Source organism: Aethina tumida, chromosome 5, assembly GCF_024364675.1.
Source record: "Aethina tumida isolate Nest 87 chromosome 5, icAetTumi1.1, whole genome shotgun sequence".
Classification (NCBI taxonomy): domain Eukaryota; kingdom Metazoa; phylum Arthropoda; class Insecta; order Coleoptera; family Nitidulidae; genus Aethina; species Aethina tumida.
In genome coordinates this window covers 110,281-129,674 of record NC_065439.1, presented here as the reverse complement: position 1 = coordinate 129,674, position 19,394 = coordinate 110,281, and the positions used below count along the sequence as shown (strand labels likewise).

The following is a 19,394-nucleotide window of genomic DNA, read 5'->3' as shown; positions in this document are numbered from 1 at the left end:
TTGCGTAATTTGCAAACCTGCGTTTCTCCCATAAATTGGTTAATTAAGTCCAGGATATATTGTTACGTAAACACTGATTCGTTGGCAGGAAATTTTAATAAGACGGCCGAAGAGATTTAAAACGCGGTTTCGCCAAAAATTCTTTGTAATGCCGGAAAAGATAATTCGTGGTTTCTTCTCGCGTATTGTTCGCAACTCAATTGAAATTTTCCGGGGACGGTGCAGTGACAAACATCCCCGGCATAGGTAGCAGCTGTTCTTCCGAGATTTTAATATCTTTCCCCAATTTCGTGTACAACTCCCGCTAAGATCTTCGTAATGTAGTAAGTTTAAAATAACCTTTCGTCGGTATTTACTATATCATTTTGTACCCTCCCCCGTTTCACCCCTCATCCCTACAATTGGATATGGGAAATTGCATTCCGGCATATTTAGGGTTTACCTTTATCCAAACGGTGGTTGATTATATTTACAAAATCTCTTAATATTTCATCTTAGGATGTTTAAAACGACCTTATTTAGGATAGTTTCACTTTACAAAAATCAATATTTAAATGCATATTTTAATATTTTAACACGGATACTCTGTCCAATGTTGTCACCCCTTTTGATTCCGTCGCTCCTCTCATTACTTTTTATTAAATTATTCGTCCCTAATTAAAAGGCACTGTCCTAAGTTTTAAATTTAATACTTCGAGAATGCAAGTTTATCGGATATTTTTTGTTTCGTGCACTGATTTATTGGACTTGAGCCGCTAATTATTTTCATCAAACATTCCACACATTAATCACTGGAATTCCATTTAAAAATCACGTTTATCGATCGTCATGCGTCATTACACTTTCGAAACTTGGAACAGATTTGGTAACGATTCGTTGGTGGTGTTGCAATTGAATCCAGTCTCCCCACGATTTATTATATTATGTGTGCACCTTATTCAAGTCGAGTCCTTGTTACTAAAAATATTGCTTGCCCTATTTGCAGTACAAACAACAAATTAGTCGCACTGATTGTTTTGTATTTGTAATTAATGGAAATAAATAGCACCAGTCATTCATTAAGCAAACATTTATCTTCTAACTTCTATTTACACGACATCTTAAACATATTTAAAATGTTTGTATTTGACTTTGGGTGTTTACCCGTTTGTTTTAATTTATTAGCACTAAAAATTATTTAGGTTGGCTTCGTTTTGTTGATTGCCGTAATTTTTCCATTCAATTCACAATTTGTTTCTTCATTTGTGTCAGCAAAGCTTCTTTTATTTATTGACAATATCGATAATTCTTTTACCTTTTATCCACTCACACCTAACCAGATGCTTTTACGCAGACGAAATCAATACGGATAAAATAAAAAGCGTGCGTGCACTTTTTATGGAAGCTGGAACAAACTGCAACGAGATTTACGACTGACTGACTGATTTACGCAGCTTTTATCAAATGATGAATTGAGTTTTTCACTCTTTATTTATTACGTTATACCACAATAAAATGTTGGGTTGTCTACCTTAAAGGTAACATGCACAAATCTCAGCTTAAACAACGCTTTCTTAATGGAAATAATAACACAAGTTTATTTATACCGGAGGAATGGAACTCCGGGGTTCTCTCGTAGGTTGCCAAAATGTTTGAAAAAATATTGATCAGTTGGTGAAAGGACCTCTTCGTTCAACTTCTGCAATGTCAGTTGTGGACATTAGGAAGAAACATTTTTGTTCCTTTCCATTAACAAATGACGGATACATACGTGAAATTTTTGGTGAATTTCTTCGATAGTACTTCACCGACGTAACTGTTTCACTTTTATTGTCACACCGGCACCAGACCACTAAATAGTCTGCATCTTATGATCAATTAGGATTTTTATTATATAAAATATTTGAACTACAGTGAAAATTTTAAAAGTCTACCTTGGAAATAAAAAAAGAAAACATTTTGACCAAATAGTGTGAAGATATTATTATATAAACCTGTATTACTTTGTTTTAACTATTATCAGATAGACGACAGTGTAAATATACCAGAAATTCTTGTTTTTAACAATAAGTGAATTTTATATTAACTATCATGAAAACAATTATAATTTTAAAGTGTAACAGTTTTTAATTATTTTTTTTCAGCAAATTCTAATAATATAATATATAATAAATTTGTGTTATATATGTTTTCACTTATTTTATCCAAATATATTTCTCAAAACATCCCTTTAATTGTTCCTCATGAATAAAAATCACAGTGATAATTAGGAATTACAGATTTTCCACGTACAATTAAAATATTTGAACTTTATTAAAAAGTATAGTGAACAATTCAAAAGTCTACTTTGGAAACAAAAGAAAAACAAAGGCCATGAGACGATAAATATACCGAATCGGCCCCAGAAAGAGATCGGGCTCATAATTTCAGGGAATCTTAGTACAAATAAGATACTTCGATAGCGCGAGTTTCAGGTCTTTATTTGTAACCGTTTCTGAGTAAATCAAAAAATACTGAAAATTAGGAAAAATTAATTTTCTCAGCGCTGCGTGAACCGATTGATCTAGATGCCGGATATGTTTTGGGGGACGATGTAGCTTGTTCAAGATGCGTAAAAGAAGAATAAACCTAATGGAGTTTTTTGTGATTTTGTTTCAATTCATGCAGTAACCATTTGTAGAGCTTGTGAGTCTTTCCAATTAGTGTTGGATGGCTGAGAATGGTTTACTAAGTCAGCACCAAGCTTCCCAACAGTGGCACAAGAATTGGCTTCAACTAAGCCCCTCAATTGGACGTTGAAAACATCAGATCCATCTTGGTGCTGTCGTTTGTTGGTGGTTTCTAGGCCAAACATATCGTTGATGTTGTCAGCAGATTTGGTTGTTTTTAGGCCTAGCTTGAAAGGGAACAAGTAAATTGTACGAATCTCTCTTTATTCATACTTTATTCAATGCTAAATGATTTCAAATAAAAACTCACATAAACACCTTAAAAATTTAACCGAATATTCATCACTAAGAAGCCAAATAACAAAAAACGCAATAACTTTCTTGGCAATTTAATATGCTTAAAGTATTAAAGATGTCTTTTATCATTGGACGAAGTGGATGAACGTCACCGAAAATCTTCTCCGACACGTCCCCCTAAAACTTTTGTTTGTCCCCAGTAACGATTTATTTAAAACGCACAAAAAGGCGGCCCGTTCGAAAAACGTTACCTGTAATTTTGTTTGGCAAAGTGTGCCTACGTGTTTGTCACTGCATTACGCCTGTATGACAAAATCAATTTAGGCCTACGCCAAAAACCTCATCCTCCACACTCGCACGCATTCGATGAGGGAAACTAACATAATATAAATTTCTATTACGGCAACTTTTCCAACACACACACACACACACACACACACCCCGACCGGTTTATTTTTAATCTGGATAATAAAGCGGCTCAATTTAACAGCTTAAATTACACGAATGATTTTTTTTTTTAATACCGACCACAACGAAAGTAAACCACTCCTAATCGGCTTACCGATGCTAATTTCCGCAACTCAATTTCCATGCTCCTCTCCTTTTCCACGAGCCAAACTGTGACCGGCTCTAAATTGCTGACAAACAAGAAAAATGTTTATTTTCATTCAATTTACATTTAGCGAAAAGCAATATTTTTTTAGGCGACGTCGCGGAAAAAGTGGCAGTGGAATATGCTTTAGACAGGACGGAGAGAGCATTTTAATATTACAAATGGTACGTGTTCAGTATAAATGTGAATTAGGAGGAATATTTTATGGGGGACGGGCCTCCTTTTCCTTAACCTTTCACTTTGATTAACTTGTTTTATTGTCAATCTTGTAGGCTTCATGTTATTCAACTCTTTATTATGTGCCTTTGTATGATATATTAAAGCCAGTCAACTACTTAATATATTTATTTGTCTCATCACTCATTAATTTTTTGCTCATTATACGATCTTGTTAAAGGCGATGCCGTTAGAATGTCATTAATAATGGCAAACCAAGACGACAGATTAGTTGATTTGAATTGACCACTTAAATGTGTCACCAGCAGATGCTTTTAATATTCAAGTTGGATCGTCGGGGAATGTGGCTGTTCACCATCGTGGAGGACTAATGATAAATTTGTTAAATTTGTCTAACGACCAGCACGGAGTTTTGTTTATGTTCATTTTAACACAAATAAGAACAAATTGTTATCACATCCTTTTGCTCTGGAAGTCTATTAGCACTTGAGTTTTAAATTGAGTCGTAATATATTTCTCTTCCACCATTCTCTATGAATTCATCTTCTACTACATATTTACTCTATTACTAGGACCATTACGTTACATTAAATAATTTCTGTGCCTCACACTCTCAAGATTGATGCACTAATTTACTCAATATCCATCAAAAAAACATTTTAACATTAAACTCTATAAATCAGGACAAGATTTTCTTAGTTTTCTGTAACTAATGGTCTAAAGTCACGAAAACGTGTACTAATTAAATTAATTTGTGTCTAAAAATACAGAATATTAAAAAAATCTAAATATTTTCTTTTTTTTTAAGAGAAAATGAAATGCAGCCCCCAAATTTGCATATACAAGATGTTTGTAAAATGGGTGGTCACAATTTGGAACCAGCTAGAACACATCTAATAATTAAGAAAATCAAGTTTCTCTTGAAGAAAATTTCAATAATTGTTTTTTACTCACATTTTCGTAACCTTTGGTCCAATTCTGTTTAAATTTGGTGTTTATTATCCTAAAATACGTAACTGCAACGCATTGTAATAACGTTTATGAAATGAAAACTTTTTTAGTCGCGTTGGAAAAAATCTTATGAATTCGCGTCACCGACATGCTTATGGCAGTATATCTGTAGTTATACAGTTGATGTATTGTGCTGTGTATATCTTAGAAGTGAAATTGGACGAATATAAAGTGATCCTTATTAATTTCTTAATTATTAAACAGGTCCCAACTTTTGACCACCTATTTTAGGAACACCTTATACACCGTATACTTATTTATTAAATAAGTAGCAAACGTAGAAAATGTTTTAAACAAAATCAGTAATAAAACATTACTAAGTGTTAACTAGTCATAAAAGAAACACATGTGCTTGACCGTAAAATAAGTTATGGGGTCACGAATAAAGTAAAATATGTAGATCGTAAATATTCATGTAAAACTATTGATTTAGTTTAGCATAATTAAAAAATATTTCGGTTTAATGGCCATAATTTCCGACGGTTGATAATTAAAGGATCGGATCAGTCAGGGAGTAAAATTAAAATCAACCTTAGTTTAATGTTTTGGGGCTGCAATTGGGGGGAAGATGCAAAGTAAGGTAGAACCATTGAACTACGACCATATTGATGAGAGGAATTTAACCAGTGAACCATACAAAAACCGAATGACTTTCTTTCCATTTCATGGCTTTTATTGATTAAAACGATTTCATCGTGTTGTATCTGCTGAAATTATTTCGGTTTAAATCTCTCCTGGTCACGTAGGCAAATTGAATAGTTTATTTATTGTTTCAACAATAATATAACCATCTAATCTATAATACAATTCGAAAAGCAGACTTGCTGTTTGTTTTTGTTTAGGGTAAAAACATCTGTGACAAAACTCAATACATGTACATAAATTTAAGGTCAAAAAACAAAATTGATATGTCTGGTTTTTTTCAGCTACCTGTATTGAAATTGTCCCACACATTGTTTCCAGGACAATGTAACTTAAACGAAATAATGTCCTGCTTCAGAATCGTGGCAATAGAATTTCCATTTTCTAACATATATCGGGAACAAGATTTCCGTAACATATTTCCCATTTCTGCATATCACTCACTCATGAAACGTTCAAATCATTCCCCCAATTTGTATGTCATGTAATACATCACAAGTTGAATACATATATTTCCTCAATATATTTAATATAAATTGATGAATTTATGAGAATGTGCGTGGAAAGTTTGTTTCTATATCTGACAAAGTTTCTCCCCCCTTTTTATGTGTAAGTTTAAGGAGGGTCTTCAAATTTGGAGGCTTTGCGGCTGTTGTTAATAGAACGGACATTTGCGGAGTTAACTCGGGTGAAAATCCTTCAATAGGGTGACTTAACTTTGGGTCATTCAAAGCAATAATTGATTTTTGTTTTAATGATTTGAGATTTAATATCCTTTGTCGAAGTTTCTCACCCTCACATGCATTAAAATGGTTTGCGACAACTTAAAGCTGCATCTAAACTTAAAATATTGTTGAAATTAAAACAAAATTGTAGACATTGAGGGAAGAAGAATTTATTACAATGAAACAAAATTACTCGGCTGTTTCCAACTAAAGAAATAAAACTGAATTTCACAATTTAAAATGCAAGTTTTATTAGTTTTGTTTCCCATAAGGAACATTAACATTCAGATGACACAACGTATTCAAATTTATGCTTTAATGTGTTTTCTATTGATTCATTATGTAAAGTAAAGTACGCAAGCAGTAAAATATTTATAACGGTTATTGTTTATTGCCAATGGGAATGTTTATTTAATTTTCGTATAATGGTTCAATTAAATAATCGAAAACACAAACTTCAGGATCAATTACTGCTCTGCCTGGGATAAACAATGGGTCTTAAATGGTACAATTAAAGGCACTAAAAACACAATATTATGAGTAATTAATGGGGTAAGTTACTGCAATTGAGTAACTTGTCCGCATTTAGCCCAATACTTTGTCACCCTAATGAACCACCTTGACAAACAGACTAATTGATTTCAATGAAAGAAGTGAGCATATCAAGAACAACACACATATATAAAGGGTGTTAAGAAGCAATTAAATTATTAACTAATACGAAGCAAAATAAGTAAATTAATCTCAACGAGTCCATGAATTATTGGATATAGAAGATTAATTTTCAAATAAAAGTAACAATACAGTTACATAAGATCTTGAAGCTGTCCCCTTCTAAATATTTCTAAGTAGACTCACATTGGTGCATTTTCGATTTAGTAGCTTATTTATTATATTTAAATAATTAATTTTATGTTAATTATTTAAATTCTTTAAATTTAAGATATTGAATTTTTCTTAAAATATTATATGTTAATTTTAATTTTATAAATTTTTTACAATTTTAATTTGGATTATTAATTTTTACTATTTATTTATAATATATTAATTTTTTATTTAAATTAAGTTAAATCAATAAAATAAAATAAAATAAAATTAAATTAAATTTATTAATTTAAATTTTATAAAATTAAATTATTTAAAAATCTATTAGTTAACTTTTTATAATTTAATTACTAAATAAATAAATATTAAATTTGAATTATTAAATTTAAATTATGATATCAATTTGTTTTTAATTTTATTTGTTAATTTTATTACTTTATATTTTATAAAATTAAATTACTAATTTTAACTTATATTATAATTAAATAGTTAAAATTAATAATAAATTTAAAGAATTTAAATAATTAACATAAAATTGTTAAAATAGTTTAAACATTAAAATATTATAAATAAATAGTTAAAATTAATAATTTATTACTTTTAATATTTAATCATTTTACCAATTTTATGTTAATTATTTAAATTCTTTAAATTTAACATATTAATTATTAAATTTATTATTAAATTTTTAAAATGTTATATGTTAATATAATATACAGAAATAAATTTAAAAATGTATTTGTTAATGCTAATTTATTTAATTTTATAACTAACATTAATTAAAATTATTAAGTTTACCTCTTTATTAATTTTAGTTTTTTAAATTTAAATTACTAATTTTAATTTAATTTTTTCTGTTTAATTATTTAAAAATATATTATTTTAATTTTTTAAAAATATATTATTAATTTAAAATTTGTTAATTCTTTATATTTATTTAATCCAATTGTTTAAAAAATTTTATTTGTTAATTTTAATTTTAATTTAGATTAAAATTTAAATTTCTTAATTTTATTATTTTTAAATTAAATTATAATATATTAAATCTTTTAAATTAACTATACTAAAAATTGATTTTATTTTTTTGTTATTTAAATTGAGTCAGTAGTATGAGTCAGTAAATGACTGGTTTGGAAGCTGTCCCCTTCTAAATATTTCTAAGTAGGACAAATAATTGTATATATAATAAAATGAGAGTAATCAGCATGTTTGTGGGAAAGCCACCTCAAAAAACTAGTCGTACCTAATCATGAAGTCGTTTTGAGGTCTATAGTCATTATTTTTTAAAACTATTTTGCTTTTCATATTCTTTGTACAATTCGGAAGAAAAAAAGTTCTCTTGATAAATTCTGATTATCCTAGCCGTTTTTGAGATATTTCAAATTTAATGTTAGTATTCCGTATACATGCCAAACGGAATCCCTGTTAATATTATATTGCGTTCCTTTGTTTTCAGTTTTCACCAGGGATTCCACAAACCTATAGACTATTTATCATATGTGACCATTCCCACAACACACAACTTGAACTCAGGGGTTGATTATCAAAATGAATTGGGGTTAGATTATGACCATGGACATTCAACATAAATTAATGTACATTAAAGAAAGGTAAAACGTTTTTTATTTAATTTTCAGATGTAGACGTTGTAAAAGAACTGAAGGCAAATGATGGATTACGCAGTGAGTCATCACCTGTGGCGCCCATTGGCGGCTATGTCCGTAAATGATCATGACCAAAGAGGCGTCGTAGCCGTCTCGGTGTCACCAACGGAGACGGTGGCCTACGCGGTGAACTCGATGTTCCCGGAGACGTCGACCACCGTCAACGACGACGTGAACGACGTCTGGTTCTCGAAGTACTACCGCAACAACTCCGATTGGCTGTTCGAGAGTACCGACAGTTGGGAAGTAGATAATGTGAGTTCGGTGAATATGACATTCGACGGTTTCGGGTTCGGTTTCGGTTTCAACAGAACTAACATCGATGATACTATTGAACTGATTACTATGATCGTGACCGCCATTCTGTTGGGGTTGATCATCTTAGCGACTGTAATTGGTGAGTTAAATTTTAGTACTGTCACACAGTTCAATTATTAAAAAATGTTGTTCATGTTCATCGAACCTGACGCAGATATGTATAAAATATTAGTTACGTGTTTGTATGAACATTAATTAATAATATTAGAGAAACCCAATAAAGTTAGGTTTTCCATTTTCATTAAAATATATTTCGGAGCAAAATTGTGTTAATATTTCATTCCCCAAACAAATTTTGTGCTCTAATTAACAAAGCAGCACGTATAATTGAAGTCGAAGTCTAACTACAGGTTAACTAATGTACTGAACAAACATCTTTCACTACATTTCAGTTTATGTGCATGTTGGTTCATTGCACTGCTTCAATTTGATATAAATGAAATTAGAACATCAAGTCAAAGTTATGCACCATAAATACATACAATTTAAATTAATTAAATTGTATATTATTTTTATTAAATTAATACAAATTTTTATATTTGAATTACTAATAAAAGTTTTTAAATTTAAACTTGCTAATAGTATAAATTATTATTTTTTTTTTAATATTAATTTCTTAAGTTTGACGTATTAATTTTTAAATTTGAATAAGTAATTGAAAATGCCAATTATAAACTTTTATTTTAATTACACTTCTCAAAGAAAATAATTTATCACATCAAAAATAATTGATTTTTATAATTTTTTTCTGGGAAAAGGAAATATAAAGGTGTAAATAATTTGTATTTTTACTAAAAAATATCTGTCCTTTCGAATTATCATAAAGAAAATATAAAAATAATTTAAAATTTAAAAAATAGAGAAATGACTGAATTCGATTTTAAATTTAAACTTGTTAATAGTATAAATTATTATTTTTTTTAATATTTGACATATTAATTTTTAAATTTGAATATGTAATTTAAAATGCTAATTATAAACTTTTATTCTAATTACACTTATCAAATAATTGATTATTATATTTTTTTCTGGAAAAATGGAATATAAAGGTGTAAATCATTTGTTTTTTTACTAAAAAATATCTTTCCTTTCGAGTTATCATAAAGAAAATATATTTTTATATAAATTAATTAATTTTATTGAATATTTATTAATATTCACATCTGTTTCTAATTACAGCCTAATACCACTTGTTCATAGTCAAAATCGAACGTTTTGATCCAGATTATCTCACACACTCCACTTCTACTAACAAAACTTTTAACAGAATTACGTTAAATTAATTAAATTTAGTTAAATTTGTAGTCTGGCGTTGTAGGTTGAAAATTAAAATAAAATAAGTAATTTAATTCTAACGACGATAGTTTAATCTGTTTTACTAATTTATCACAATTTGTATATTCAACATGTTCATCAAAGAAACTAAATCCTTTGCAAAATTGATGGAAACAGTTTGCACTTTACTTTGACCGGATTTTTCATTTTCAAAATAATATTTATGTATTTTAATTTTGAATTTTGAATTACTAATTATAATTTAATTTGTTATTTCATTTTCTTTTATTGTAAATTATTAAACTTAATTTTTTAATTATATTATTCGATTTTATATATTTAATTATTTTATATTATATTTAAATAAATTAAATTTAATTTAAAATTAAATTTCATAAAATTTAATCAATAACTTAAATTATTAATTTATCTTTTTAATTATACCACATTTAATTTTATTTGTTAATTTCATTATTTTATATTATATAAAATAAAATTATTAAATTAAATAATTTAACAATCATTTGCTAATTCTAATTATTTTCATTTTATAAAATTTAACTAATAATTTTAATTTAAATTATTAATTTTAACTATTTAAATACATGTTATTTTTTTTGTATTTAAATTATTAATTTTATGTTAATTATTTAAATTCTTTAATTTAACATACTAATTATTAAATTTGAATTACTACTAATGGAATTTTTTTAAAATGTTATTTGTTAATTTTAATTTCATACATTTTATAAAATTAAATTATTAATATATTATTTTATTTAATTACTGAATTAAATTATTTAAAAATCAATTTGTTAATTCCAATTTTTTTGTTATAATTATTTAAATTTAACATATTATTTTTTAAATTTGAACTAATTATTACTAAATTATTTCTGGAAACATGATTTGCCAATTTTAATTTTTTTAAATTTTATAAAATTAAATTACTAATTATAATATTTATATTTTAAAATTATTAATTTTTACTGTTTAATTATAATATATTATTTATTGTAAATTTAAATTAGGTTAAATTTAAATTAAGTTACATTATTTAAAAATCAGTGTGTTAATATAAATAATAATAATAAAATCTAATTACTATCATTAATTTAAATTATTCATTTTTAATTTTTAATAATCATATATTATTTTTATTACATTTAAATTATAAATTATTATGTTAATTTAATTATTAATTTCTTTAAAATTAATTAATTCATTTTTTTAATTTTATTTATTAATTTTTAAAGCTTTATAAAATTAAATTACTAATTTTAGTTTAAACTTAAATTACTATTTTAATTTTAATTAGTGACATCATGTTTATTACTAAATATATAAATATATAAAATATTTTAAATTTAAATGATTAATATTTTGTAAACTTGATTTAATTATTATTGTGTTAAATTTTCGGAAATTAATAATTTTAATTTAAATTATTGGTTTATATTAAATTCATTAAATTTAAATCACTAATTTTAATTTTTTTTATTTTCTTTATTTTTAAATTGGAAATATTGGGTTCAATATTTTAAAATTTAATAAGTTAATTTTAATTTTTTTAATCTTATAAAATTAAATTACCAATTTTAATTTAAATTATTTTATATATATTTTTTTAATTTAAATTAATAATTTTATTTTGTTTTTTATGTTAATTATTTTGATTCTTTAAATTTAAAATATTAATTTTTAAGTTTGAATTATTATTATTATTATTATTATTATTATTATTATTTAAAGTTACAGTTTTTAAAATTTACTTAATTAATTTTAATTATTTGAATTTTATAACATTAATTTATTAATTTTAATTAATAATTAATAAATAATTATTTAATTTTTTTGTAATCATTTAAATTTAAATTACTATTTCTAATACTTTTATTTTAATAATTTAAAATTCTTTAATTTTACATATTAATTTTGTATACCTCATTTTACTTTTATTTGTTTTTTGTTGATTTAATGTTTTATTTAATTTTAAAATAATTAAATTTTTTATTTTAGTCTGTAATATGTAAAAACAAGCTTGTATAGGATATTGACTAGTAATTAGAATGGTGAGTTCTAAACTAACACAATCGATTACAATTATACGAAATCCAGTGTCTTGTCTATTTCCCATTTAGAAGCAAATAATTTGCGGCGATACAAACGTTTACAAAAAGACGTTAAAGTTTAAACAAATCCCTTTGAGTGAGAAATTAATGGCGACCAGGCACCAATCTAATTTATTTGATTGAGGACGAAACTTTGCAACGCAGTCACATCGGTTCGGTGTTACCGGTTACCGCCAAACAAAGACCAATTGATTGAGTCGAGTTTACAGACCGAATGCGGAAAAATTCGAACCGAAAACCACCCCCGCCCCGGCCCTGCGCTTGTTTTGTTAAACTTTACACAAAAGCCCTTATTTAATTCGATCCTTTAATTAATGCGGCTTCGGCGGGTGACACTTAGGCCTGAAAAATCATTTGAGACCTTATCAATTTTTCAGCCAACTTTTTTTCGCTACAAAAAATTACGTTGAATATTGATGTTGACGCCCTCAAATAACTCGGTTAGTTTGAGGTAAATATATTGTTATTATTCAGGGTATTCTCTCAGGGATAATTTCTTATCCTCACTCTATAAATGCCGTAAACATTTTGCAAGGTAATACGTTTCTGAAATTTATTATCTAATCTAACCTTTACCTTTTGAAAAACTGGAGTATACATTCCCCAAATGAGTAACAACGTCTCTTTTTTCCAGGGTCAATCCAAGAATGATTGTCTAATTAATTAATTATCTAAAAATGTCAAAAAAATGAACATAATCTAAGTTATTTTTTCATTAAAATTTATTATAAACTTGAATTGTTTGTAGAGTGAACGTACCCCCACGAAAAACGAAGTCCGTCAAAGTTTTTCCCCACATTTTTTCCGCACGGATTTATCAATCAAAGTCTGATTTAGTTTTTTTGCACGTGGGTGGAGCGAATGTGATCTTTCAAAGTTCGAAAACTAATTTTCGTAGATCCGTTTTGTTGTTGCGAAAAGTCATTAATTATACTTTGAGACGAAATTATTGGATTGCGTTTAAAGAATGTGTTTGATACATTATTTTGGTAAGCATATAAATTAGGGTGAGGGATTGTAAACTTTTGTAATTTAGAAACAAACAATTCTCCATATGTAATTTTCTATCACGTAAAAGCCAACGTCGTAATAAATTTTATACTCCGTTACTTCACCGCAAATGGAAACAATTCACATAATAGTGACTAATGTGTATACTGAAAAGCTCTATATCTATATACATTGTCACCCCATTGTTTTATATTTAAATTAATCAAATAAAAACATTGAATGTGTTTTATTAAATTAATTTCAAGTTCTTGTCCAATATTTAATAATTTCGTTATTATAAGGTAAAACAACTTTACTGAATCATTTAATTTTATTTCAAATAATTTATTAATTAGTATTAGTTTAATTAATTGAAATTATATATTTTGTGGTAAAAATTGAAGGGGGACCTCACATCAATATATGCCTTAAATATTCTAAGACGTGTCAAAATCTACAAAGTGATAAAGTGTTCATAAAAATAGTATAATATAAATGATACCACTCTTCATATTTGAATGAAACTTGTATCAGGAAGCTTTTATTAATATTCAACTATTTTTTACTTCTTTCAGCGTCGTTCGAGTGAGATTTGAACTAAATATTTTTATAGGAAAATATGGTACGTCATTATTTGTTCTCGTAACTTTTATTGAGCAATTAATATTATTATTATGCTATAGAGGTAAATTAAAACATTTAATGTGTCTTTTTCTAATATTAATAATTACAAAAATTTTATAAAATATTAGTGTAATCAAATTGCTTAATTATACTGTGACAATCAAACTTTACGTTCTTTTAAATCACCCCTGAAATAGCTTATTTATTTTTTTTTTAACTGCTTAAATTAAAAATGTAAAGGTATTTATTTGTTTGTTTATTTTGGTTTCTAATTTTAAAATTTTAGTGTATTTATTAGATGACCAATAACATTTAAAAATTGGGATAAAAGACAATCATTGTTTAATATTAAAATTGATAAAATGTTAATAAATTAATATTTTTGAATTATATACTTTCGAAGTGATTTAAACAATCCTTGATTTTTTCTAAGTTTCTCTCGAAATCTAAATTTTTTCAACAACATTAATTAAACATATAAACATATTTTTTTGAGTGGTTTCCAATTTGTTATTATTTATAAAATGTCATATGGGATGAATGAGCTAAAATATAATTATTGTTCAGTACGATAGTTGATCAAATTTGTAACAAAAAATTCTTCGTTAAACCTCTTGGTGGAAAATATCACGAGACTTGTTTACAAAATAAACGTAAAATCTTTGGAAACAAATATAAGTCAATGTGGCAGAAAATGAATTTATAAGGAAAACGTTAAAAAGTATTTATTGTTATTATTTATAAAAAGTGTAGAAAATTATCTTATTTATTTAACTATTTATTAGTTAAAATTTACTTTTTAACTTACTCGGTATTATTATAATAATTACGTTGTATTATATTTTATTACTTTCTTCAGTCGTATATCAATTTCTATTATTAATGCGTTATTTAAAATATCGTTAATAATTATGAAAAATGTGAATGAAAACTTGTTGACTGCATAAAATATTATTTTAAATTTAACATATTAACTTATATTATTATAATTTTTTAAACTTAAAATCAGTATATTAATACATATTATTTTAGTTTTGAAATAAATATTTATTTTTTTATTTAGATTACACATATTAACAGTTTTAAATTAATTATTTTTAAATTTATTATTTTAATTTTTATAACTTAAATTAAACATATTAATATTTTTATTTATTTATTTTTTTAATCTACATAAAATATTTTAACTTTTTTATAAAATTTTATTTTTTTAAATTTAAATTAAATATAGTATTTTTTATATAAATTAAATATTATAATTTCATAAACTTAAAATAAGTATATTATTTTAATTTTAAAATAATTTTTTTAATCAATAAATATTTTAACATTATATTTTAATTTTAAATTAAATATTATTATTTTTTAAACTTAAAATAAATATATTAATACCATTTTAGAATACATAATTATTTTTTTTTTAAATTTACTTTAAATATTGTATTTTAACTTTTTTATCATCTACATTAATTAAATAGGTTTTTTATTTTAATTTAAATTAACTGTTTTAATTGTTTTAAAAGTAAATTATATATGATATATTAAAATGTTTTTAATTTTAAATATTATAATTATTTTTTTAATTTTCAATTAAATACTTTGTTTATTTATTTATAATTTACATGAAATAATTTATTTTTTAGTTAGAATTAAATGTATTAATTATTTAAAGTTTAAATTAATATTTTAAAAATAAATTATATTTTTTTAATTCTAAATTAAATATTAAGTTTTATTTTTCAATTAAAATTAAATATTTTAGGAAGTTATTCCTAATTTAAATTATTAAATTTAAATTTAAAAAATACATAATATATAATTTAACATTCCTAAAATTTATAATATTTGAGTTTTTAAGAATAAAAAGTGAGGTAAATAAAAGTCTAATTATTAATAAGGACAAAAGTTATGAAATTGTTAAAAGCTGTTAAAATTGTCCTAAACTCCTCTGTTAAAGTCTCAAACATTTAGCACATGTATAAATTGATATTGATTATTATCAGACGAAACGAAACAAAAGTAAGTACATTAAGAATGCAACTAATTAGTGTTTACTATTCAATGGAACTATAACTCATTCATAATGTCAAATTTTAATCTGTAGGTCTAATTACTTGGTAATATATATCGTGTCGTTAAGGAAAGTTGAAATTATTACCCATCAAGAAAAGAAAGAGACTTATAGCCCATATAAAATATTCAGCCAGGAAACTACTTTGGCATTTGGTAGTATCGATGATTACGACGAGTCACTTTAACGAATCTCGTAACTGTAACAATCGAGGACCAATAAAAAGCCCCTTAAAATGATTACTATTAAATTTAATAGTTCGATTTATATATGAAGTAATACAAGAGTGTATTTTGATTTTGCAAATTAGGGACTGTCACAATTAATCGTTCTATAGTACAGATAAAATTTCAGGTTCTATTCATTGTCATATTTATATCTGGAAATCTATTTAAAATTTAAACAGCTATAATGTACCGATTTTATCGTGGAATCGAAAGGATTTTATTAACGGTGAATCAATAATACTTTTAATTAATATAATAATCAATTCATTATTAAAATCTTTATAGTAAAATATTTAAAATCACTTGTCTCGATCGTGATTGCCCTTCACTTTGATGTCATTAATTGGGAATACTCTTTTTTTTGTCTGGTCTGATATAATTTTACATATGTTTAATTCCAAATATAGTAACTAATACAAATTAAAATCTTCGGAGACTATATTTTAATATTAAATTAAAGTTATTGTTATATGATAATCTACACCAACCACCTAATCAGATCAGATTCGTCAGATAAATTCAATAAAAAATGTGTAGAAAATTGACGAAAACCCACGAGCTGAATTTGATTCGATCAAATCGGTCTCTGTTGGCCAATCGAAATGAACAGTACTGATTGTGGTGATCTCTGGAAACGAGGTTGACCTATTTAACTTATTTGTATTTATTAGATCTACCATAAAAACACACACACACGGATATATAATCGATTTCATGTTATGTTCGACCTGACAATTTTTTCATCCAGTCTCCAAATATACCAGACACAAAACATTTAGTTTTATTCGTCTTGTACCGTTCCCGAAGTCGTACATGCAAGTGACTTTCAGTTCAAGTGAAAAAGATCCAGTCTTCAATGCGAGATAAGGAATGAGATGTCACAACGACTTATTTATTTATTCCACGTCTCCGCATCTCGGTTTTCCATTTTTGTGTGTCATTAACGAATTTTAAATTGAATATTGTTACAAAAACCAGCCACAATGATCACAACGAACTTTCCTTATTTAAGTTTCGGATGTGCGTAGGTGTCCGAAATTCAAAAACCCCAAATAGTAATCAGTAAAAAAAATTGTTAAAAGTTTCAAAAGCGCAAAATAATTAGGTTCGTTATTATACACACATTAATAGAGTTGGCACAAGTAATGTGGGTGTTAAATTAGTTTTTAAATTGAACGTAATTACGTAACGTAATTAGTATCTAGTTAAAAATTGCTGTATTCCAATTTAATTTGTAAAACTGCCTTTATGTAAATGCGGTAGATTGTTGGTTACTTTAATTTTCGTTATGCACAACATACAACAATAATCTCAATAAAAAATTATTATTAATATAAACATCAGAACAGACGAAAAGTATAATAAGTGTTTCAAATCAATTACATCAACCCCTATCGAGAGTTCCAGGTACAAATATGACAATGAATGAACTTGATGAAATTTTATCCACACTGTAGAACTGCACCAGTTCTAGCCCCTAATTTTATAATGCAAAATATACCCTTGGACTGCCACATATATAAATTGATCTATTCGATTTAACAGTAATGATTTTAATGAGCTTTTTATTGGTCGTCGAATGTAACAGTTATAGTTAGTAGTTTACGAGGTTCGTTATAGCGACGCGTCGTCATCATCGATACTATCAAATGCCAAAGTAGTTTCCTGGCTGAATATTTTATGCGGGCTGTACGATTCTTCCCTTTCTCGATAGCCAATAATGTCAATTATTACCAATTAATTAGGTACACAAATTAAAACTACAAATTAGTTAAATAAATAACATGCCGCCGAGAAGGGGTAAAAGTTGACGATTTGATGTTTCGCAAACATTTCGATCGTGTGTACTGACAATTATTATTTATATATAATTATATGCTAACCCGGCAAACGTTGTTTTGCCATATAAATAATTTTCAAGTAATTTCTAGTGTAGACAAAAAATAGCTTACTTATTGTAAGTATGTATATTTGTTAGAATGTGTATATTGTATGTATGTAAGAATGTGGTATACGCGTGAAATAAGCATGGAGCTCTGTGACCGATGAGGGAATATAAAAATAACAAAAGGCAAACATAAGTTATTATAATTAATTAAATTACTAAAATGGCTATTAAAAAATAAGGGTTGATCGTAGAAGGGTGAAAATTTAGGATTGTATGTATTTTTGTATGTTGTATCGTAAAAAAATAGAAACTAAAAATTTTGTCTAAAAAATAAAAAAAATAATTTAGGGGTGGACTACCCCTAACATTTAGGGGGATGAAAAATAGATGTTGGCCGATTCTCAGACCTACTCAATACGATAACAAAATTTCATGAGAATCGGTCAAGCCGCTTCGGAGGAGTATGGGAACGAAAACTGTGACACGAGAATTTTATATATAAGATATAATTTTATTAAAAATAAAAAATATATTTAATATAAAATTTTGTTTGTTTTAAATTATTTATTTCAGTTTTCATTAAAAATTTTAATTTTTGTAACTTAAATTAAATATATTAATATTTATATTACTTTTATACCTTTTTTACCATCTAAATTAAATATATAGGTTTAATTTTTTTAAATCGTAAATTAGTTATATTAATATTTTTTTTGATTTTGAATTAAATATTTTATTTATTTGTTTTAATGTAAATGTAACTTGTTTTTTTAGTTGTATTTAAATGTATTATGCTTATTTAAATTAATATTTTAAAGTAAAATATCTCTTTTTAATTTTATATTAAATATTATTTATTATTATTTTTTAATTTAAATTAAATATTTTAATTTTAAAAATAATTTAAGATTAACAGTTTAATTTTAAAAAATATTTAATTTAATTATATATATATATATATATATATATATATATATATATATATATATATATATATAAATTATTTATTTAGTTGTCATTAAGTAAAAGTTAAATTAAATATATAGGTTTAATATTTTATTTATTTATTGATAATTTAGATCAAATAATTAATTTTTTTAATTAAATGTATTAAGTTTAAATTGATATTTTAAAATAAAATATATTTTTTAATTTTAAATTAAACATTAAGTTTTATTTTTAATTTATATTAAATATTTTGAAAAATTTAATTTAATTTAAAAAATAATTTAAAACAGCTTAAATTTAAAAAATATATAATATTTAA

The 19,394-nt window shown here is 25.3% G+C and overlaps 1 protein-coding gene across 1 annotated transcript in view; it reads left to right on the top strand.

Moving 5' to 3' along the window:
- Positions 1-19,394, top strand: part of LOC109606796 (5-hydroxytryptamine receptor) — a 47,591-nt gene that overhangs the window by 572 nt on the left and 27,625 nt on the right. Inside the window, exon 2 of the mRNA XM_049967744.1 lies at positions 8,576-8,999. Within this exon, the coding sequence (XP_049823701.1) occupies positions 8,606-8,999 (394 nt within the window). The 5' untranslated portion in view covers positions 8,576-8,605. The remainder of the gene's footprint in view (positions 1-8,575; positions 9,000-19,394) is intronic.